The sequence below is a fragment of the Physeter macrocephalus genome, chromosome 5, assembly GCF_002837175.3.
Source record: "Physeter macrocephalus isolate SW-GA chromosome 5, ASM283717v5, whole genome shotgun sequence".
Classification (NCBI taxonomy): domain Eukaryota; kingdom Metazoa; phylum Chordata; class Mammalia; order Artiodactyla; family Physeteridae; genus Physeter; species Physeter macrocephalus.
Genome location: NC_041218.1, coordinates 85,063,781 through 85,087,954, shown reverse-complemented (window position 1 = coordinate 85,087,954; position 24,174 = coordinate 85,063,781). Strand labels below are relative to the sequence as shown.

The 24,174-nt window shown below is 37.8% G+C and overlaps 1 protein-coding gene across 2 annotated transcripts in view; it reads right to left on the bottom strand.

Moving 5' to 3' along the window:
* Positions 1-24,174, bottom strand: part of SEMA3C (semaphorin 3C) — a 202,530-nt gene that overhangs the window by 56,671 nt on the left and 121,685 nt on the right. For both annotated transcript variants that reach the window (XM_024115944.3, XM_024115945.3), the window contains 4 exons: positions 22,941-23,055; positions 20,883-20,952; positions 18,548-18,692; positions 7,317-7,539 (listed from right to left, as the gene is read on the bottom strand). In XM_024115944.3, coding sequence (XP_023971712.1) covers positions 7,317-7,539; positions 18,548-18,692; positions 20,883-20,952; positions 22,941-23,055 — 553 coding nt within the window. The remainder of the gene's footprint in view (positions 1-7,316; positions 7,540-18,547; positions 18,693-20,882; positions 20,953-22,940; positions 23,056-24,174) is intronic.

Below are 24,174 nucleotides of genomic sequence, written 5' to 3'. Positions count from 1 at the left end.
TAGTGTATAGGAATACAAGAGATTTCTGTGCATTAATTTTGTATCCTGCTACTTTACCAATTTCATTGATTAGCTCTAGTAGTTTTCTGGTAGAGTCTTGAGGATTCTCTATGTATAGTATCATGTCATCTACAAACAGTGACAGTTTCACTTCTTTTCCAATTTGGATTCTTTTTATTTCTTTTTCTTCTGATTCCTGTGGCTAAAACTTCCAAAACTATGTTGAATAATAGTCGTGAGAGTGGGCAACCTTGTCTTATTCCGGATCTTAGTGGAAATGGTTTCAGTTTTTCACCATTGAGAATGATGTTGGCTGTGGGTTTGTCATATATGGCCTTTATTATGTTGAGGAAAGTTCCCTCTATGCCTACTTTCTGGTACTGCTGGATTCTGTTTGCCATTATTTTGCTGAGGATTTTTGCATCTATGTTCATCAGTGATATTGGCCTGTAGTTTTCTTTCTTTGTGACATCTCTGTCTGGTTTTGGTATCAGGGTGATGGTGGTCTTGTAAAATGAGTTTGGGAGTGTTCCTCCCTCTGCTATCTTTTGGTAGAGTTTGAGAAGGATAGGTGTTAGCGCTTCTCTAAATGTTTGCTAGATTTCACCTGTGAAGCCATCTGGTCCTGGGCTTTTGTTTGTTGGAAGATTTTTAATCACAGTCTCAATTTCAGTGCTTGTGATTGGTCTGTTCATATTTTCTATTTCTTCCGTTGCTTGTAGTAATCTCTCATAATCTTTTGTATTTCTGCAGTGTCAGTTGTTACATCTCCTTTTTCATTTCTAATTCTATTGATTTGAGTCTTCTCCCTTTTATTCTTGATGAGTCTGGCTAATGGTTTATCAATTTTATTTATCTTCTCAAAGAACCAGCTTTTAGTTTTATTGATCTTTGCTATAGTTTCCTTCATTTCTTTTTCATTTATTTATGATCTGCTCTTTATGATTTCTTTCCTTCTGCTAAATTTGGGGGTTTTTTTCTTCTCCTTTCTCTAATTGCTTTAGGTGTAAAATGAGGTTGTTTATTTGAGATTTCTCTTGTTTCTTGAGGTAGGACTGTATTGCTATAAACTTCCTTCTTAGAACTGCTTTTGCTGCATCCCATAGGTTTTGGGTCGTCGTGTTTTCATTGTCATTTTTTTCTAGGTGTTTTTTATTTCCTCAGTGATCTCTTGGTTATTTAGTAGTCTATTGTTTAGCCTCCATGTGTTTGTATTTTTTACAGATTTTTTTCCCATAATTGATATCTAGTCTCAGAGTGTTATCGTCAGAAAAGATACTTGATACGATTTCAATTTTCTTAAATTTACCAAGGCTTGATTTGTGACCCAGGATATGATCTATCCTGGAGAATGTTCCATAAGCACTTGAGAAGAAAGTGTATTCTGTTGTTTTTGGATGGAATGCCCAATAAATATCAATTAAGTCCATCTTGTTTAATGTATCATGTAACGCTTGTGTTTACTCATTTATTTTTATTTTGGATGATCTGTCCATCGGTGAAAGTGAGGTGTTAAAGTCCCCTACTATGATTGTGTTACTGTTGATTTCCCCTTTTATGGCTGTTAGCATTTGCCTTGTGTATTGAGGTGCTCTTATGCTTCTCTTGTGTTTCCTGCCTAGAGAAGTTCCTTTAGCATTTGTTGTAAAGCTGGTTTGGTGGTGCTGAATTCTCTTAGTTTTGCTTGTCTGTAAAGGTTTTAATTCCTCCATCAAATCTGAATGAGATCTTTGCTGGGTAGAGTAATCTTGGTTGTAGGTTTTTCCCTTTCGTTACTTTAAATATGTCCTGCCACTCCCTTCTGGCTTGCAGAGTTTCTGCTGAATGATCAGCTGATAACCTTATGGGGATTCCCTTGTATGTTATTTGTTGTTTTATCCCTTGCTGCATTTAATATTTTTTCTTTGTATTTAATTTTTGATAGTTTGATTAATATGTGTCTTGGTGTGTTTCTCCTTGGATTTATCCTGTATGGGACTCTCTGTGATTCGTGGACTTGATTAACTCTTTCCTTTCCCATATTAGGGAAGTTTTCAACTATAATCTCTTCAAATATTATCCAGTCCCTTTCTTTTTCTCTTCCTCTTCTGGGACCCCTATAATTCGAATGTTGATGCATTTAACGTTGTCCCAGAGGTCTCTATGACTGTCCTCCATTCTTTTCATTCTTTTTTCTTTATTCTGCTCTGTGGTAGTCATTTCCACTATTTTATCTTCCAGGTCACTTTCCGTTCTTCTGCCTCCATTATTCTGCTATTGATTTCTTCTAGAGAATTTTTAATTTCATTTATTGTTATGTTCATCACTGTTTGTTTGCTCGTTAGTTCTTCTATGTCCTTGTTAAACGTTTCTTGTATTTTCTCCATTCTATTTCCAAGATTTGGATCATCTTTACTATCATTACTCTGAATTCTTTTTCGGATAGACTGCCTATTTCCACTTCTTTTTTTTTGGTCTGGTGGGTTTTTACGTTGCTCCTTCATCTGCTGTGTGTTTGTCTGTCTTCTCATTTTGCTTAACTTACTGTGTTTGGGGTCTCCTTTTCGCAGGCTGCCGGTTCATAGTTCCCATTGTTTTTGATGTCTGCCCCCAGTGGCTAAGGTTGGTTCAGTGGGTTGTGTAGGCTTCCTGGTGCAGGGGACTAGTGCCTTTGTTCTGGTGGATGAGGCTGGATCTTGTCTTTCTGGTGGGTAGGGCCACGTCCAGTGGTGTGTTTTGGGGTGTCTCTGACCTTATTATGATTTTAGGCAGCCTCTCTACTAATGGGTGGGGTTGTGTTCCTGTCCTGCTAGTTGTTTGGCATAGGGTGTCTAGCACTGTAGCTTGCTGGTTGTTGAGTGGAGCTGGGTCTTAGCGTTGAGATGGAGATCTCTGGGAGAGCTTTCTCTGTTTGATACTACATGGAGCCAGGAGGTCTCTGGTGGACCAATGTCCTGAACTTGGCTCTCCCACCTCAGAGGCACAGGCCTGACACCCAGCCAGACCACGAAGACACTGTCAGCTACATGGCTCAGAGGAAAAGGGAGAAAAAAAGAAAGAAAAAAATAATATAAAATAAAATAAAGTTATTAAAATAAAAAATTAAAAATAATTGTTAAAAAGAAAAAAATTAAAAAGAAAAAAAAAAAGAAAGAGGAGAGCAACCAAACCAAAAAACAAATCCATCAATGATAACAAGCGCTAAAAACTATACTTACAAAAAAAAAGAAAAAAATTGGACAGAGAGAACCCTAGGACAAATGGTAAAAGCAAAGCTATACAGACAAAATCACACAAGGAAGCATACATATACACACTCACAAAAAGAGAAAAAGCAAAATAATACATATGTTGTTGCTCCCAAAGTCCACTGCCTCAATTTTGGGGTGATTCGTTGTCTATTCAGGTATTCCACAGATGCAGGGTACATCAAGTTGATTGTGGAGATCTAATCCTCTGCTCCTGAGGCTGCTGGGAGAGATTTCCCTTTCTCTTCTTTGTTCACACAGCTCCTGGGGTTCAGTTTTGGATTTGGCCCTGCCTCTGCATGTAGGTCACCTGAGGGCATCTGTTCTTTGCTCAGACAGGACAGGGTTAAAGTAGCAGCTGATTAGGGGGCTCTGGCTCACTCAAGTTGCGGGGAGGGAGAGGTACAGAATGCAGGGTGAGCCTGTGGCGGCAGAGGCCAGCATGACATTGCAACAGCCTGAGGCACACCGTGTGTTTGCCTGGGGAAGTTGTCCCTGGATCACGGGACCCTGGCAGTGGCGGGCTGCACAGGCTCCTGGGAGGGGAGGTGTGGATAGTGACCTGTGCTTGCACACAGGCTTCTTGTTGGCTGCAGCAGTAGCCTTAGCGTTTCATGCCCATCTCTGGGGTCTGCGCTGATAGATGCAGCTTGCGTCCATCTCTAGAGCTCATTTAGGTGTTGCTCTGAATCCCCTCTCCTCGTGGACCCTGAAACAATGGTCTCTTGCCTCTTAGGCAGGTCCAGACTTTTTCCCGGACTCCCTCCCAGCTAGCTGTTGCGCGCTAGCCCCCTTCAGGCTGTGTTCCCGCAGCCAACCCCAGGTCTCTCCTTGGGATCCACCAAAGCCGGAGCCTCAGCTTCCAGCCCCCGCCCGCCCCGGCGGGTGAGCAGACGAGCCTCTCGGGCTGATGAGTGCTGGTCGGCACGGATCCTCTGTGCGGGAATCTCTCCGCTTTGCCCTCCGCACCGCTGTTGCTGCCCTCTCCTCCGCAGCTCCGAAGCTCCCCCATGTCCACCCCCATGCCCACCCCCCCCCTCCATCTCCACCAGTGAAGGGGCTTCCTAGTGTGTGGAAACTTTTCCTCCTTCACAGCTCCCTCCCAGAGGTGCAGGTCCCGTCCCTATTCTTTTGTCTCTGTTTTTCCTTTTTTCTTTTGCCCTGACCAGGTAGGTGGGGAGTTTCTTGCCTTTGGGGAAGTCTGAGGTCTTCTGCCAGCGTTCAGTAGGTGTTCTGTAGGAGTTGTTCCACATGTAGATGTATTTCTGACGTATTTGTGGGGTGGAAGGTGATCTCCACATCTTACTCTTCCGCCATCTTGAAGGTCTCGAGGTCTTCTACCAGCGTTCAGTAGGTGTTCTGTAGGAGTTGTTCCACATGTAGATGTATTTCTGACGTATTTGTGGGGTGGAAGGTGATCTCCACATCTTACTCTTCCGCCATCTTGAAGGTCTCCAAAATGATACAAGTTTTTATTTTTTATTTTTTTAATTAATTTATTTATTTATATATTCTTGGCTGTGTTGGGTCTTCATTTCTGTGCGAGGGCTTTCGCTAGTTGCGGTGAGCGGGGGCCACTCTTCATCGCGGTGCGCAGGCCTCTCACTGTCGCGGTCTCTCTTGTTGCGGAGCACAAGCTCCAGACGTGCAGGCTCAGTAGTTGTGGCTCACAGGCCTAGTTGCTCCGCGGTATGTGGGATCTTCCCAGAAAATGGCTCGAACCCGTGTCCCCTGCATTGGCAGGCAGATTCTCAACCACTGAACCACCAGGGAAGCCCATACAAGTTTTTAAATACCAACATAAAAAGTCTATGTAAAGGTGCCAGATACTTATGTGGTAAGAAAAGCCAAAGAATTTGTGCAAAAGCATGTTTCTTACTGCCTTCTATCTAAATAAACACTGCTTAACAGTTTATAAAGACTAGAAAATTCCATCCATGAAACCTACATATTTTATGTAGACTTTCATGAAAAAACAACCCGAATGTGATATCAGAGTCCACCTTTGAGGAACAAAAACACTAACTGGAGAAGATATCTGCACCTCTATGTTCACTGCAGCATTATTCACAATAGCCAAGATGTGCAAACAACCTAAGTGTCTGTTGACAGACGAATAGAAAAAGAAGTGTGGTTTAAAATATTACTCTGCCATAAAAAGAATGAAATCTTGCCATTTGTGACAACATGGATCGAAATTGATGGCATTATGCTAGGTGAAAAAAAAGTTATACAGAGTAAGACAAGTATTGTATGCTCTCACTTATATGTGGAATATAAAGAAACAAAAACAAAATGAAAAACCACATTCATTACCAGACGTGGAGAGAGGGAGAATTAAATGAAGGCAATCAAAAGGTACAAACTTCCAGTTATAAGATACTAAGTACTAGGGATGTAACATACACCCCCCGTAGTTTTGGGATGTACTACAGTTACATTGCTGTATGATATATATGAAAGCTGTTAAGAGAATAAATTCTAAGAGTTCTCATTAGAAGGAAAAAATGTTTTTTTCTTTCTTTTTATTGTATCTATATGAGATGATAGATGTTAACTAAACTTATTGCAATAATCATTTCACAATATATATGTCAAACCATTATGTTGTGTACCTTAAATTTATACAGTAATGTGTGTCAATTATATCTCAATAAAACTGGGGAAGAAAAGAGTCTACATTTAAGACAGCCTTTGAAAGGAAAATAAGAAAACAGTCATTTTTTTCTGAGTAATATGAGACATTAGAGAGAGGTGTGACTCTAAATGACCCCTTCCTTCACTTAAGGAAAAAAAATTTTTTTTTCAAATGCAAACTCCACATTGGATGATCAGAATCAAGGCTAAAAGAAACTCTTTATAGTTATTTATATGGAGGCAACATCTTTGGAGAACACAGTTTTATGCAAGTGAAGATTAGCTTTTGCAATCAGTTACGAATTCATTTCATTGCATTTGTAGCAATGGATATAGTTATGATTTTCAGTTCATCATGACAAATATTTACTGAGGTTACCCGGTACTGTGATATGCTTAGAGAGAAATGACACGTCAAGGAGAAAAAGAACCTTGAAAGGAATGTGTGGTAATGAATACAAATATGGGAGACTGGATTAAGCATTGGTTAAAGAGTTTTAGAAGTGAATAAACTGAGTTTGAAGCATGATGTTTGAAATGTTAACGTGTCATACAACTTGTGTTACCTAAAAATACGTTGTAAATGCAAATACTGAGCTCACAAAATGGCAAGGACTAGAGATACACCTTTGGGATTGTTTGCACAGACTAATTAAAACCAAATGAATGAATGAGATGGCCAAAGAATACATAAAAATAAGAGGACCATGGAAAGAACCTCAGGAAACACCTACACTCATGGGGAGGAGAAAGCCAGGCTACTGAAGGAAACTGAGAGAGAACTGCTAGAGACAGAGGAAAATAATGTGCCTTGTGGCTGAAGCAACAGGTAGGGTGATTCTAAAACGCCAAATGAGGCAAAGAGGATATGGAGGCAATTCAGTGGTTAACAGATTTTGAATTTTCTTACCGTGGGAACACTGAAGACCTTGGCGAAATCAGCAGTATAGCAGAGGTGGCAGTAGATGAAGGTACAGGCCTAGTTTCATTTGCTGGTGTAAGGTTTCTAAACCAAAGATTCAGTGGAGGATGAAATGGAAGAATAAAATATATAATAATATAATTGATAAAGAAATGTCCTGGAGATGGCAGGAAAGCATAGATGGCTCCATGTGTTTATGAAGAGGTCACAGAATTTGTTTTAGTTGAGAGAACACTCATGCTTAAAATTTCCCATCCCTTCATTTAGCTCATTACCTTATTTCACCACAATATATGCCAGGAACAGTTCTAGGTGCTTTACATATATTAACCCATTTGTTCCTCACCACAATCCTATAAAGTAATTTATCTTAACTCCATTTTACAGATGTAGAAACTGAAGCATAGAGACATAAAACACCTCAGAGTCAGACACATGTAAACACTGGAGTTTTTCTGATTTCAATATCATGCCCGTAGCAAGTACGCTCTTTTCCTACACATTAAGCTAGTTTGAGCTCAAATACTTACCTGTTCCGAGAAACAGAACATGGTATCTACCATCGGCAGCATTCACTCGATCCACAGCTATTTTTGTGTACTTATAGTCAGTGCCTGTACGAACCATCAAAGGCCTTCTGTGGATTGGGTAGATGGAATTGTACATGAGAGGGTGGTTCCGAATAAAAGTGACAACATCGTCTGGGAACTCCTTGGTGGTTCGCATATTGGGTGTAAATGCTCCTCCTGGGCACTAAAAAAAAATTTTTAAAGGACTAAGTTAATACAATAGTGGCTTTATTTTAATAATAATCAGAAGACCTCTATTTTTCAAAATAATTAGAAACTCAAGCTGTTGTAAGTGTATTTGCTACCGATTGAGGAGAAAACTGCATGACTATGCATAGTACTATCTGTAGAAAACGAACATACAAGGTGTATAATTTGATCATTTAAATAAGCTAAGTCCACTTATCTTGCAGTTTGTTTTCAGAGAGGAGCTGACACAATTTGGTATATGATATACATTTTCACCCTTCTCATCCATCACTTTTCTGTTTCACATTCTGTGCCAGGTCCAGTGTTGTTAGAAAAAAAATCTTGTGGATATAATCTAATGCTGCTACTGGCTAAAATAAATTAGATTATCGTTATCAAATTCAATCAGAACTCTAACCTGCGAGAGTTTTATTCTATCTGATCCCCTCTCCCAAAAGAGGGCTCTCCGAAGTTGGAGCTTGGATTGGATATGGTAAACTAGACCTTATAATTTCCCTCTGGAAAACACTCCAGTGACTTCCATTACTCTTGGAATAAAATCCCAACAGCTTAGCCTGGCTATAAGCCCCCGAATGTCTGGCCTGCATCTGCATCTACCCCTCCCATAGTTCTTTCTCTTCCTGAGCCTCAAGCCAGCTCCCGCTCTAGGACCTTGGCACTTGCTCCATGGTTTTCTCTGTTGCCTCATTCAGTTCTCAGTTCAACAGTTCCTTCCTTAAAGGTGATGACACATACAAAAATAGCTCCCCATCGCCACCTCCACTCTCCATCTCCTTATTTGCTTTATTTTTCTTCACAGCTCTATTTACCTGTGTGTACTATATTTGTTGCTTATATCTTTATTGTCTGTTTCTTCCTCTACAATGTAAGCTGTGAATTAGTCTTAACTGGGTATATTTTGTTCATGATTTCACCCTCAGACTTATAATAAAGCTGAAGAATATTAAATATTCCACAAAGAGTAGTTGAATGAGTGAATGACTCTATTATATCTGGCATCCAATTTTGGTGCAGGGGCTGTATGAAACAGGCGCCTCAGTTCTGGGGAGGAGAGGAAAGATTGAGAGCATCAAGTTTAAAGGAGCAGAGAGAAAGCAATAATGAGATCTAAAAATGACTGCTGGACAGTTTCAGCAGTTCTGGAAGGGAAGCATGACAAGGGCTTCTGAGAAGAGGATTCCATTTACAGAGCATCTGAGGCCAAACTCATGGGTAGGCTGGGAGGTGCTGAAGCTTGGAACTTAAAACACACTCACTAATAAGAGCTGAGTGTTAAGTTATATGAGCAACATATAAGCTTTTAACACATACAAACATTATTTGTCTAACCCTATTAAACACTGTCAATACCTCTACTTTCAGAAACAAAAATACTTGGTCATTTTTTTTAAAACAAAAGCACTACTGTTCTAGCTTTCATTTATCCTCTTTAGAGAGGTACAAAGTGAAAGGAAAGCAACAAAGCAAACTTCCTGTTCAATAGCAATGGGTACAGCATCTGTGGTGAACAGCAAGATGTGATGGGGACAGTAATAAAATGAAAATTATACCTCATTCGACAGTGGCAATGAACACTTATTTCTAGCTGACTGCTCCTATGCAGAAATATAAGCCTAGCGTGGCCATATTCCAACAGAAGATAGAAATGTGGAATTTTATGTGAAACCTGCCAAAATTTTAATGTTGACTCAATGAAAAAAAAGAAAACAACTTTAGGGAGCAAACAAAACATGGCAATTTCTGGGTTAAATCCATGCAACAGCTGACCTACAATGTCACTGTCTCTGGGCCAGTGTTGCCAGGCAGTCCTACATTTGCAAATAAGACTCAGCAGATTATGAATGTGCTCTCACTCATTTGAACTGTATCATCCTGAATGCAATTTTTAGACTAACTCTGACCAGTTAGCATTACTAGAATTTTTTTCTAGGACAAGTAAATATAGTTCTCTTTTTGTAGAAAGGCATAGGGAGCAATTAAATGACTTCACTGAAGAGAGATAATGAGACAAGTAATAAAACTAAGCTTCTCATTCATTATCTCATTAACTAGACTTTCATCTGGGGTTCATATGCTTTTCTTTTAGGAAGAAGTATTATATTTATGCATGTTTATAAATTGCCTACACTAAAAGACTAAATGAGGACAAAAATTTCCATGTGAGGGTATTCTAAACTGATGGGTGTGTACAATACTTCTGAAAAGTGTAGTATTATGGGTTTTTTCTACCCTCATTCCTCACACAAAGTGGAAAACGGGAAATACATTGCTCATTGAATGAAAACATGGAAAGAACAAATGCATGGGCAATTTAAATAGTTCCAGTCCTTTGTAAAACACCACTAATGATGGTCTGCTAAGCTGATATGTCTCCTTAAATATTTGCAAGTATTCTCATTTGTAAGTTCCAGAAAGATGCAAAGTTAGCATATATTACTAGGCAATTTATACAATTTCCAGTTAGCAATATTTTCAGGAGTGATAAGCTTATTAAATTTTAAGTGTCTAGTTTCTGGGTTTTACTTAATAGTAGTTGAAATTTAGATAAAAATTATGTTCAGTTGCTCAAAACCATAGTTATTAAATAGGTAACCCAAATAAATCAACTCAAATCAATTATTTTATATTCATTCAAATGTTCTCCATTTGGGACTTTTGTTTTATATTCACAATAAACTTTTTATTTAGAAACAAGTGTCTCCTAGTAAAAGTTTGTTTTCAAAATTACAGAAGAATTCTTTTTGACAATAATTAATTTTTCCATTGATTCATGGCATAAAGCTTGCAGATAAGACACAGAATGAGTGACAGTGATGGTGACAAGAACAAAAATTGATTACGCTTTGCAGACTTTCCATCTGGAACTGTGAGTTTGCTCAGTATAAAACTGCCAAGTATAAATAAGATGTGATTAACGTACCCTTCACTTTGTGATATATGAAAGCCTGTGTACTGAAACCTCAAGATAATATAACACCCACATGCTACCATAAACTAAAGCCTTTGTCCATTAATTGGGCTGTTGTCTCATTCTTAAGAAGGATAATTTTGCTCTACAAATAGTCATTAAGTAATTTTGGTTAAATTTCTCCTTTAAGTGTTTGTTTTTCTCCAGTTCTAGCTTCTGTTTATCAAGTGGTGATAAGCACTCCTTTTTTTTTTTTTTAACAACTTTATTGGAGTATAATTGCTTTACAATGGTGTGTTAGTTTCTGCTTTATAACAAAGTGAATCAGTTACACATATATGCATGTTCCCATATCTCTTCCCTCTGAGTCTCCCTCCCTCCCACCCTCCCTATCCCACCCCTCTAGGTGGTCACAAAGCACCGAGCTGATCTCCCTGTGCTATGCGGCTGCTTCCCACTAGCTATCTATTCTACGTTTGGTAGTGTATATATGTCCATGCCACTCTCTCACTTTGTCACAGCCTACCCTTCCCCCTCCCCACATCCTCAAGTCCATTCTCTAGTAGGTCTGTGTCTCCATTCCCGTCTTACCCCTAGGTTCTACATGACCTTTTTTTTTTTTCTTAGATTCCATATATATGTGTTAGTATACAGTATTTGTTTTTCTCTTTCTGACTTACTTCACTCTGTATGACAGACTCTAGGTCCATCCACCTCACTACAAATAACTCAATTTCGTTTCTTTTTATGGCTGAGTAATATTCCATTGTATACATGTGCCACATCTTCCTTATACATTCATCTGTGGATGGACAATTAAGTTGCTTCCATCTCCTGGCTATTGTAAATAGATCTGCAATGAACATTTTGGTACATGACTCTTTTTGAATTATGGTTTTCTCAGGGTATATGCCCAGTAGTGGGATTGCTAGGTCGTATGGTAGTTCTATTTGTAGTTTTTTAAGGAATCCCCATACTGTTCTCCATAGTGGCTGTATCAATTTACATTCCCATTAGCAGTGCAAGTGTGTTCCCTTCTCTCCACATCCTCTCCAGCATTTATTGTTCCTAGATTTTTTGATGATGGCCATTCTGACCAGTGTGAGATGATATCTCATTGTAGTTTTGATTTGCATTTCTCTAATGATTAATGATGTTGAGCATTCTTTCATGTGTTTGTTAGCAATCTGTATATCTTCTTTGGAGAAAGGTCTATTTAATAAAGCCTATTTTATAGGCATATGGTGAGGATCAAATAAGATAACATTTGTAAAACAGCACACTGTCATAGAACAAAGAAAACAATAAAGCTTAGATATAATTATAATTATTAGAGAGCAGGAATCAGGTATTATCACCAGAAGACCTGGTATCTGGGATTTGGCAGGTTGCGGGTCATTGGTGAGGAGAACGGATTCAGATGTAAGTATTAACCAGTGAGCAGAAGATCATGGAATTATCTGTCCCCAAAGAGACAGAGAGTGTCCTCCACCAATTCTTGAGGCCCTTGGCATTTATTAGGGCCCTTGATAAGCGTTGGTTCCTGGTGCAGAAAAGACTCAAGAATGTCCTGACACTGATGAGTGCCAGACACTGATGTGGTCAGTAAGAGGTGTGGTTGATGTGAAGTGACCCCTCCCATCCCCAAATCCAGCTGCCCCGCCGTGGGCAGGAGCTGTCCTACCTGGAGCCTGGGGGAATGGACAGGATGACCTCAGAGGTCCTCACGAGGCATTACTAGCCTCAGGAAGCTCCAGATTTACCTGATTTCCCTCTGTCTTCTCTTACAAAACTTGGTATTTCCAGTTGTGTTGGAGGGGAGGTTGGGATGCAGACAGCCACCTTCTCTGGCTCCAAGCTAAGAGGCAGAGCACCTGGGCCCTTTCAACCCACACCCCACTGCACTGCAAGTCACCCCCAGGACCACCATCCCTTCTAACTCAGGTTCATTGCTTCTGGGGAGATCACCCCTGAGAAAAGAGCCAAGAGAGGGGGATTAGCATCCGTGCATTTCTAAATCTGTCCAGCTGTGTAAACGGTTTAGAGCAGGATAAAGCAGACCATAATTATCACAATTATAATGAGAGGGGAGAACACGGATGCAGACGTATAATCCAGATTAAAGTATGAAGGGGAGTTACACTGTCTCCCAAGGCCCTTTCTATGCTAATCCTGTGTGAGTCTATGTGGCTAAACGTGCCTGGGGACCCATCCTGATAATCTGGTGATGTGGAGACCAGTTGATTTTTGGATTTACAGCTTTCCAGGAAAACGTCGTGGGGCCTTGGAGATCAGGAGAGCATGGGGCAATGAAAGTGCAGACGGCAGCTCTGCTCAAGGCTCCAGCCCTGGAGGGGGTTGAGGGCTGGCCCGGCCCACATTGTGCTTTGCATACATGGTGAAGGGGCAGAGCCCTGGGCCAAACAAGTGTGCAGTTTGGTCCCGACCCTGGTTCACTTCTTCCCCTACCTCCTTGTCGGCCTTGCTCTGCGAAGGCCTCCTAAGGGCTTGTCTTCGGGCAGGTTCCCTAGAAGCAGAGCCTGAGTGAGATTCTCATGTAAGTGGTTGGTTAGGAGTGTGTTTGTGAAGCATCTGAGAGGGCGTGAGGGAAGCAGGACAGAGCAGAGGACAAAGCCAGGGGAAAATGCGCTATCGAGGAAGACTGCCTGATCCGACTGGGAGCCCTGAAGTGAGAGTTGCCCCCCAGAAGTTGCTACACTGAGACGGGGCTGGGCTTTTATACTCCTACGTCAGTCAGTGATTGCCCACTTGTCTCCCAGGCTTGTCTCCGTGAGGAGACTGTCCTAGGCTAAGGGCTGGCCTCTGGAGAAGTTTGCTAGGAGATGGAAAATCTTCCAACAAACAAAAGCCCAGGACCAGATGGCTTCACAGGCGAATTCTATCAAACATCTAGAGAAGAGCTAACACCTATCCTTCTCAAACTCTTGCAAAATATAGCAGAGGGAGGAACACTCCCAAACTCATTCTACGAGGCCACCATCACCCTGATACCAAAACCAGACAAAGATGCCACAAAGAAAGAAAACTACAGGCCAATATCACTGATGAACATAGATGCAAAAATCCTCAACAAAATGCTAGCAAACAGAATCCAACAGCACATTAAAAGCACTCCTTTTTTGAGGAAAGACATTTTAAGTGTTTTGATTACTAAAGTGCTAAGTGAAATGCAGGAACAATAAGAATGCCATGTTAAGGAAGTATGCCAAATTTCCTTCCTATTCTCAGGTATTCTTGAGTATCTGCTCCTAATCCACTCACCCATTTATACTAGTTTTCAGCATTAATATATTCACATATTAATTTATATGTCAATTCTCTGGACAGCTTTTATTCAAAATGCTTTTTTATGTGCCCAGTTGGGTACTTAAGAATAGGGAGCTACCATTGTCTTCTAGACACAGGTGTTCTAGTAAGGAAGATGGACATATTCAAAGTAAAATAACCATTGAGACATATAATTATAATTTAAGATAAATATAAAATAAACAACAGAATTTGGTTCATGATCAATAAGAGCCAATATTTTTAAAATGAATTTAGGATAGTAGAGAACTTAAGGCTGCCAGAATTAGTGAAGAGGTTTAGAGATTAAAAAAAATAAAAAGAGTTTGGAATATTTAGGGAACTATAAATCCTGGGGCAATCCTGAATCACAGAGCACAAAGTGAAAGAAAGAGGTAGGAGTTGAGGCTAAAGACAGGTAACAGAAAATAAATGCAAAACTATTCACAGAAGGAGTGACTGGCATGTTCAAAAGGAATTTGACATAACACTTGAAGGACAAGTGGTATATGGATAAATAAATGGACATAAATAAATGATATTCTAGAATCTGGGCTAGTTTCTAGCATTGGTCTTTGAAACTTGTGTTCGGAGAGAAATTGATCTTATGTTTAAACCCTTGGTAATCTAGGTCTTTTATTTAAAGCCCAAAGAAGTACAAAGTTGAAGACTTGTATTTATGCACCAGCTGGCCCTCATCTTCCTTGTATTTATCCTCCACCACTTAAAAGAGCTCTTTGCTCCAGTCCTACTAGCCCATGCAGAGCTTCTATGATTCACTTATTAATTTCTGTCTTTGCTTTGTAATGTATGCAGTAACCTTTGACTGAAACATCCCTCCTTACTTATCCAAATTATCCACATCAACTACTCTTCAGGCCCAGCTCAATCTCATATATATATATGTATATATATATGTATATATACATATATATATATATATATATTTTTTTTTGTATTTTTCGGTACGCGGGCCTCTCACTGTTGTGGCCTCTCCTGTTGCAGAGCACAGGCTCCGGATGCGCAGGCTCAGCGGCCATGGCTCACGGGCCTAGCCGCTCCACGGCATGTGGGATCTTCCTGGACCGGGGCACGAACCCGTGTCCCCTGCATTGGCAGGCAGACTCTCAACCACTGCACCACCAGGGAAGCCCAATCTCATATATTTTTATATGCCTTTCCAAACAGGGCTGTCCCGTGACAACCTCTTTTTTCTCTAGACTTCAATAATATTTATTGTCTGCTTTATTCATATGTCTTGAATAATTATGTGAAACAATATGTAATTAACTTTTCATGTCTATACGCCTCATGGGTTCAATTTTATTCTAAACTTTGCTAACTATGTTTTAAAATGTCTATGAGGAATAAAAATGCTTCTAATATAAGAACAGCCAAAAGATGCTTTGAACTTGATCCATATAGTTAGTGGTCCCAAGAAAAAGGGAAACTTTTTTGCTGGCACTTTTGTCAGGATCATGAATTTTCCGTGTTCTTTTGCTGCACCAGGTTGTAGACCTGTTCAAAGCACAGTGATTGAAGCAGATGGTTCTGGTCCAGTTATAAACAGATGTTAAAACTGAAGACTTTTGTGAGGTTCTGCTTTAACAGTATAGTATAAGCAAACACAATCTTTTACAGAAGCTTAAACATGTTGTATCAGAATAATGTAATATGTTAGCTCAGCCACAGAGAGAATCTGCAGTCCTTGGCTGCCCTTTGCAACATACCAAAGGTGTCTTGTTTCTTCCACAAACTTGTATTGCTTATGGAAAAACATTATGACACAATTGGCAGGCTTCTTCCTACTGACTTGGGCTTGCTAGTTGGGAGTTTGCTAACACAGCTATCAATGCTGCTTTAAAAGAAGCACCTACCAGGAACATTAGAATGAGGGTATAGGATTTCTGCCAGTGTCATTTCTTTAAGAATCCAGTCATATATTTATGAGGTTGACCTGGCAACTGGACTACTGTATAGGGAAAAAAGTATGGCGATCATAGTTGATCCTACATTGGGAGGCTTCAGAGGCAACATTCTTAACCCTAGAGAAAAAGAATGCTTTGGGTCAATTGGCTGTAGGTCTTCTGGCTACATGAAGGTGATACTAAACCTTAGAAGCCCAAGAAAGAGACAGATACTGGCCACTCTGAGTCAGAGAGCTGACTTCATGCTGTTTTGCTCAGTGCAGTGTGGAGGAACTGCATTTTCAGGGAGTATGCTTTTCCAGGAGCAGTTCCAGAGGTCATTCCTCCACCCAGCATTTTTTATTCCCTAAGGATTACTCATCTGACAATTTTTTTTTTTTTAATTTAAAGGAGTTGCTCTGGTCTCAGCACCAGATGTAAGAAACCACATTATAGAAATATGTCTCAAGTACTGACTACTCACTCCCTTTTTTCATGGAGTCTCCTCCAGATGTGTGTCACTAAGCCCTGGCTTATTTCACACTGCTTTGGAACAGGAAAAAATGCTTATTCTTAAGAGTTCATAAATAGTGAAAAGTGGGACTGTTTGCAGAATTTTCTAATTTAGCGTTGGTTTATATTGTTTTACTAAAAATGATTTATCTAGTCTCACATTTTATGTAGGATAATTGCTGTTCAGCATGAGTGTTCTTCTCAGAGTCCTTCTGAGCTGCCATTGGGTGAAGAGTCTTATGAGGCACTGCGGGACCAGGGAGAGTGCTTTTCTTTAGGGGAAAAACCCTGATTTGTAACATCTGTCAATTTCCACGGTGTAGTACTCCCACCATGGCTGATTTCCAGTTGCTACTGTGATGTCCTTAACTGAGATGAGGTGAACACAATCTCTTCTTGCCAGCCAGGTACAAGGTAACTCCAGCACACACTCATTGAGGCTCTGAGGCCTTGAACCCTGATTCAATGAGTGTGGCTCTCTTTTATCTGTATCTGAGAGGTTTCTCTTAAGGCTTTATTTGGGGGAAATGGAATTTTATTCAGTTTACAAATCAATTGCTCCTGTACTAATCCCATATATTTTTTGTTCAAAAGAATAACTGATGAAAGCATATATAATCACAACCGCCTCTTAATTTGCTGATTTAAGATGAAGAAATGACTTGGTCAAATTCAAATCGCAAGCAATTCTCAAAAATATGACAACTCTTTGGATACTTTATCAGTGAATCATTTGAAAATACATGAACTACATTCAATGAAATAAAGAGAGCCTTCAGTTATGATGGAATTTGAAAGTTACTCAGCTTCCCCTTTGTTTTCCCTTCCCTTATGTAAACCCTGCTTCTTATCCAACACACTTCAACTTGAGGTACCCTAAGATGGATATATCTGTTGATTTCTTTTCCTTGTGTGGTACCAAATAATTAAAAGTTTCTTCCATCTTCTGTTGAGCTATAAGCATCAAAGTGAAATCATTTAAAAGGAGATTGTAATTATATGGTTAAGACTTTGTTGCCAGCCGTGATTTACTACAACCTTTTTAAAACAATTCTTTCCTGGATAAGTAGCAATTCTGATAATCTTTCCAAAATTAATTAAAAGTTAATTGTTCTAATAAAATACATATCAATGACTAATCTTTGAGCTTCCTAGCCAGGGAACCAAACCTGAGCCCTTTTAATTTTGAATAAACATGTTCTTTAGAGGCTTAGCACACTTTTTTCTATTTTTAAAACATTTGACAGCAGTATACTTTAAGATGATGAGAAAACAAAGGAGTAAATAATGCATTGCAAAGAAACTCTAATAATAACACAAAACTAAAGTGAATCAACAGTCAGTAAAAATTACGAGGAATGAATGTCTGAAAGCCTATTGACAAAGGGGATTTCATATTCAAATAAAAAGAAAAACATTTTAAATAAATATTATTTTAATAAATATCCTTCAATTTTTAAAAAATCATTCTTTATTTCCCTCCAACCCAATTTATAAATATAACCTTACTTTATGAAATGCAAGGATATAAGAGAATTATATTCCTCTTGGTCAATTGTGTAACATCTCCTTTCAATCAGTGTGTTGTATGACATTTTACAGAGACAGAAACTAATCAATATTTTAGAATGCAATGCAGCATTATTATGGTCCAAATTAAAAACAAATAGTAAGACTGTGATCATTGTCCTTGAAAAACTCAGTTCCGATCTGCCAGTGCACTCTGTAACTTCAGCTGGATGTTGCAAGACGTGGTTATATTTGTATGCTTCAAAACTTTATAAATATTCTGTTTGAATTACATCACTTTCATTGTCATTACTTGCTCACACATACCATTTTATTTCTTTGAGAAATATACACAACGTATAATTTTTAACTAAATATATCCCTAAAATTGAAATATCTCCATGATTTATCTCTAAACTAATTCTCACATGATTATTCTTTCATTAAAGTAGATGAGATTCCTTAATATAAGAAAGGATTGTGAAAAGCAACTAGCATTCAAATTCTTAGGCTGCCTCCAAAATGTTAACACTTTCCAAGCTATGGTTTTTATGCCAGTAAAATTAGGAAAATATCTCTTCCCTATCTAACATATCCAGCTGTCTTGAAATATAAATGAGATTTTATTATCAATAGCACTTAGAAAAATTGTACAGAATGCTGTAATATATATATTTTTAAAATCTCAAATCTAAGAACCTGTGAGCTGAAAAATTATAATGAGTATACCAGTAGGTCTATAGTTGTATTTAATAAACATCAGCATAATATTCATTTCTTAGTAACTTATATATTTTTTTAAAAAGTAAAATAACAAAGAAAGTTTCCTGGATACTTACAGTTCCAGGGCGAGGATAAGGAATTCTACCCTGGTAGGAAATCAGCTGATGATTTGGCCCTTCTTTGTGGGCAAAAGGCCCATTAAACACAGTCTGTATATCAGATAAATGATACACACACACTGCTGATCCTTTAAAAACTGAGCTAAAAAAGAAAATAGAAAGATATTAATTTTCTTATTTTTAAAATTTAAATACAATTTAAAAAATAAATGGTAAAATTTGTGATAAAAAGTTGATGTAATTCATCATGGAAAAGTTGAATGTTACGGTACACATTGTAAAAAACTAAAAAACTTCTACTGTTTTGAAATAAGCCATTGATATGAAAAGCATTAAAACATTTAGTTCACCCATGGAGGTAGTAGACAATAAGTTATAGAAAAGTACTCAATGTACTTGTCCTAAATATAGGACAAGTCAAAGAAATTTCCAACTGGTTTATCTTGTAGAAGATATTAAACAAAAAGTGAATTGATGATTTATTAAAAAATATGATTTGAGGGGCTCCCCTGGTGGCGCAGCGGTTGAGAGTCCGCCTGCCGATGCAGGGGACACGGGTTCGTGCCCCAGTCCGGGAAGATCCCACATGCCGCGGAGCGGCTGGGCCCGTGAGCCATGGCCGCTGAGCCTGTGCATCCGGAGCCTGTGCTCCACAACGGGAGAGGCCACAACAGTGAGAGGTCCGCGTACCGCAAAAAAAAAAAAAGAAAAAAAAAAAATGATTTGAATTCTAAATCAGTATCAACAAACCTATCATAGTTTACGTCACAGAAATAAATCATTAATAAAGAGAACACTGTATCTCTTTGTCTTAAGACTATTTCAATGTGAGAGTATTCTTACAATGCTGTCCTAAATAGTAGTTGGAGAAATTGTTGTAAACTTTCCCTGCTACTCTGCTGTAAACAATAGAGTCCAAAAAAGATTCCTTAAATTATGTTTAGTCAATAAATTCTCATAAAATTTATTTGGATGCATATTGAAAACTATTTCAGTTGTCACTAGGCAGACTGACTGAAACCAACATTTTTCTGAATCACATATTTCTCTTAAATTAGATGCCTAACGGGAAACTTAGATGCCCATTGAGAAAACCAAGATACATTATTAATCATTAGCATTAATAGTCAGAAATGACAAAATTTTTTCTATGTTAAAGTTATTGGTGTTGGGAAACACAGAACTAGGGAAACACAGAAACTAGGGAAATATTTTTTTGAGACAAACATTTTCTTCTAAAGAATTTGGTTCTTTTTGCTTCGTTCAATTCTTTGTGAGTTAAATCAAGACTATTTCCTTTGTTAAAACAGGAGTTAAACTCATTCTGAAAGACATCTTTTTAGATATCTTATAGGGCAAAGTAAATATGATTTATAATCAATATCCCTGTGATATTCTTTTACTGTGAATGGCTCATTACAGTTTACAATTATACCATGTTTCCCCCACTAGAGAAGAATGGTAAAATCTTTTGATTTTCATTTTGTAGTTGACTGTCTGATGAAAAGGACATTCTGAATTGGCCATATCACAACTGGAGTATTGTGCTGAATTCTGAGTAACATTCCTGGTGTAAAATGAGTACACAGGAATACACGCAGGAAAGGATGAGAATATGCTGAACTGTCTTGAAATACATGATAACTGGGATTGGGCATTCCAGATAAATTAGAAAGCAAAGCTATTTTCAAATATCTAAAATACTGTCACATGGAACATGAAAACTGGTTTAGTGTGTTGATAGTTATCACTTTAGATTGCTATTGAAATAAAAATTATAGGGTTTCCCTGGTGGCGCAGTGGTTGAGAGTCCGCCTGCCGATTCAGGGGACACGGGTTCGTGCCCCGGTCCGGGAAGATCCCACATGCCGCGGAGCGGCTGGGCCCGTGAGCCATGGCCTCTGAGCCTGCGCGTCCGGAGCCTGTGCTCCGCAACGGGAGAGGCCACGACAGTGAGAGGCCAGCGTACAGCAAAAAAAAGAAAAAAAAAATTATAATAGAAATGCCAAGAGTTTTATTTGCATCACGAGTCTTCAAATTATTTCCTTAAAACAATATAGCTTATATACATTATCCCTGCATTGTAGTTTATATTTTCCTTTCTTTGAGAAAAATAGCATATAATCATTATAAATACCCCATACAAAACTATTTTGAAACTCTGAGTTCAGCTTAAATATATTTTAGTAATCAGGCAAAAGTAATAAAATGAGAGAGTTACATCCTAAGTGTTAAGTAAAATTAAAGAGTTGAAAAGAACGTTTTTATAATAATTACTATTACTTAATAAAGTTATTGTTTAACTCATACAATGTAATTGTTTAATAATTACCTTGATGTTGTAAAAATGCCATACACTAGTGTTGTCCTTGGGTTATCAGTTTCCAGCAGAAACACATCCTCTATAAAAGGGAAATATCAATTTTTAAAATTCCTAAATATTAAACAAATTTATCCTAAGAAATAATTTCAACTACAAAAAGTATTCAGAAAGATATTCCTGCAGCATCATTATAATTTGACAGCAACTAAATGATAAGCACATGGTAAAGTAAATTAAATAAAATGTTATACAAACACTTATGGAAACTATGCTAATGAAATAATATGAAATAGAAAAGACACAGTGGTATTTAATATGGACCAGAACCACGTATACATCAGAATACAATAAGAAGATTACCAGTGAGTGTTTCTTGTTAACAAAGCTACAGAAATTTTCCTGTTTCTTCTTTTTTCCTGAATTTTCTAAATATCCTTAATGATAATATATTACATTTTAAATTTAAAAAGTATTACAAATCTCAATTTCTTTTTAATCTAGGGTTAGAATTTGGAACATGGAAGAAAACTTTTTCACAATGACTTATAAGACGTTTTGTCTTTTAGTCAAAATTGCTAGTGATATTTTTATTCAATCAATAATTCCCCTAACAACAAGAATTTTAAAGTATATTGAGGCAAAGGCAAAAGTATAGATCATAAGGTACAGTAATACATAACAGAACCTGGAAGTAAATTTCTGATAGGAAATTCCAATTAATAACCAATTGTTATGAAGGCAAGAAAGGTCTGGATTTAGTGACCTTTTTACAAATAAGATTCTTGCTGACCAATACAAAGAAAGATGTATTTTGTTATTCACAATAAATTTAGAACCTCTTAAGCAATAAATTAATAACCACTAGTCTTTCCATAAAAGGCTGGCACTGTCTATTCTCCCTAAAACCGGGAAAGACTGAAACATTCTAAGTCACTGAAACATAAATATACTTGCAAAGAATTTGGGGGAAAATAATGAGTAACTAGGTTATAACATGAAATCATACTTAGAACTTTTTTTCTAGAAAAGCTGAAATAAAAACTTGTGTTTCTATGATCAACATAATGGCTTTTTGAGGAGACCAACTGTCTATTTCAGTTACTGTAGTTGCTATAACCTGTATTTTTTCCATATTATAATACATTTTTATTGCTTACCTCATCACCTGCCTCAGTATTTGAGACTAACCAGCATTTTATATTTTAATGGATTAAAGCAAAATAAAAGTCATTTCTAAATGGCATTTAGTAAACATGATACTATTATGTGTACCAAGTTATTCTACTGTTCGAAACATATGGACACCAAGGGGGAAAAGCGTGGATGGGGTGGTGGTGATGCTGTGATGAACTGGGAGATTGGGATTGACATGTATACACTAAAATGTATAAAATAGATAACTAATAAGAACGTGCTGTATAAAAAATTAAATTAAATTAAATTCAAATAAAAGAGAACTGTTCCTTGGTAGAAAGGAATCAGATTGTCAGTCCTTATTTGACCTGGAAAGTATAACCCTCCTCATGTCACACATGCTGAGAATATTTAGTCCCAGGGTCACCAAGAAGAACTAAAACTGGAGCACAAGTCTACTTTCTCCTCTGACACTTTTCCATCTAACCTCTATTCTGTCCATTAACTGTAGTAAAAATATATAGCTGTATTCTCATACAAACTGATTTTAAACCAGAATATCAGAATTCAAATATATATGAAATACACATTTATTTTAGAAAAGCACAAACATATCATTACTTATATATAAATTATATAAATTCCTCTCTCTTCTCTCTCTAAAACATACACAAACACACACACAAAACACACGGATTCATATATCATGGTGGATTCAATGAACTAAATGTTTCAGCAGTGCACTTAGGGGCAAGACAGATTTTAAAAATACTTCAGGAAATTCATGAACAGTATCCAGATCATTAATTCAAATCAGCACTTATTTATGCTGAAAACATTCATGAAAAATACATCCTCTTTTGAAAGTTTATTAAAACACATAAACTTTACAAACTCTCTTTCAAGAACATTTGCAATCTCACATTTACGTACCTAGTTCATCAAAGTGTGTTTCTGGGCCATCTTCATCAGTTACCGAGCATACCAGCCTCGCTTTTAAGAAGGTAGTCCACTTGTTGACAAGGCTACGCAGTCCACCAGTGTCATTCTGAAACCATTTTGTAAACACATTTCAGATTTCTTACATAAATATTGAAGTGTATTTAAAATTTACCGTGGATTCTTATTCCTTGGGGATTTGTTATAATCTGAAAGATGGAAATGTTAACCAAATCTGCATATCAATAGTTAAAGAGGAATATTTAAGATCTATAGTATTTTTTAAAAATAGCCTTAGTTATACTGTTATTCTCCTATTATATATCAACTGAAAATGTATCAAAATGAATTTAATAAATATATGCCATAACGCTTTCTAAATTTCTGATGAAAATATGAGTAAACTGTTATGGACACTACATAATTTAATTTGCCTTTTCTTGATAACTCATTTTCTTCAGTACAAACATAAATGATTGTATACAGGGAAGCATGCAGATTCTACCGTGGTCAGGAGAGTGGGTTTATACTTACACCAAATAGTCCCCAATAATTCTATTTTCTCTCCTTCATTTCTCTGCATTATCATTTAATCCTTAATATTTCTAATCAGATACTTTATATACATATTTCTCTGGTCAGGGCAGGGAAAATGGTATTTGGATCATTCACAAATAGTCTCTATTGAATGACATTTGTTCTGTACTCCCTGAAGCCTTTCACATCATCAGCTGGCTTTACTGCCTTGTTCCAAATGACTGAGAAGCAGATAAGCTCCAAAATCAGTGGAATATTGTAATGTTTAAAAATAGACTATTTTAAACACTAAATATTTTAAGAAACTTTTGCACAGAAGATGCTAATCATAAATGAGTCAGGACAAGCCTGTAATACTCTTATGTGAGAAGACATCATGAGCTTGTTTGAGTTTCTATGTATACTTAATCTTGATACACAAGAACATTTTGATCAGTTTGTAATTAGAACTGTATTTTACTAAAGCATTCCTTTTTCTTTTCTTTTTTTTTTTTTTTTTGCAGTACGCGGGCCTCTCACTGTTGTGGCCTCTCCCATTGCGGAGCACAGGCTCCGTACGTGCAGGCTCAGCGGCCATGGCTGACGGGCCTAACTGCTCCGCGGCATGTGGGATCTTCCCGGACTGGGGCATGAACCCGTGTCCCCTGCATCGGCAGGCGGACTCTCAACCACTGCGCCACCAGGGAAGCCC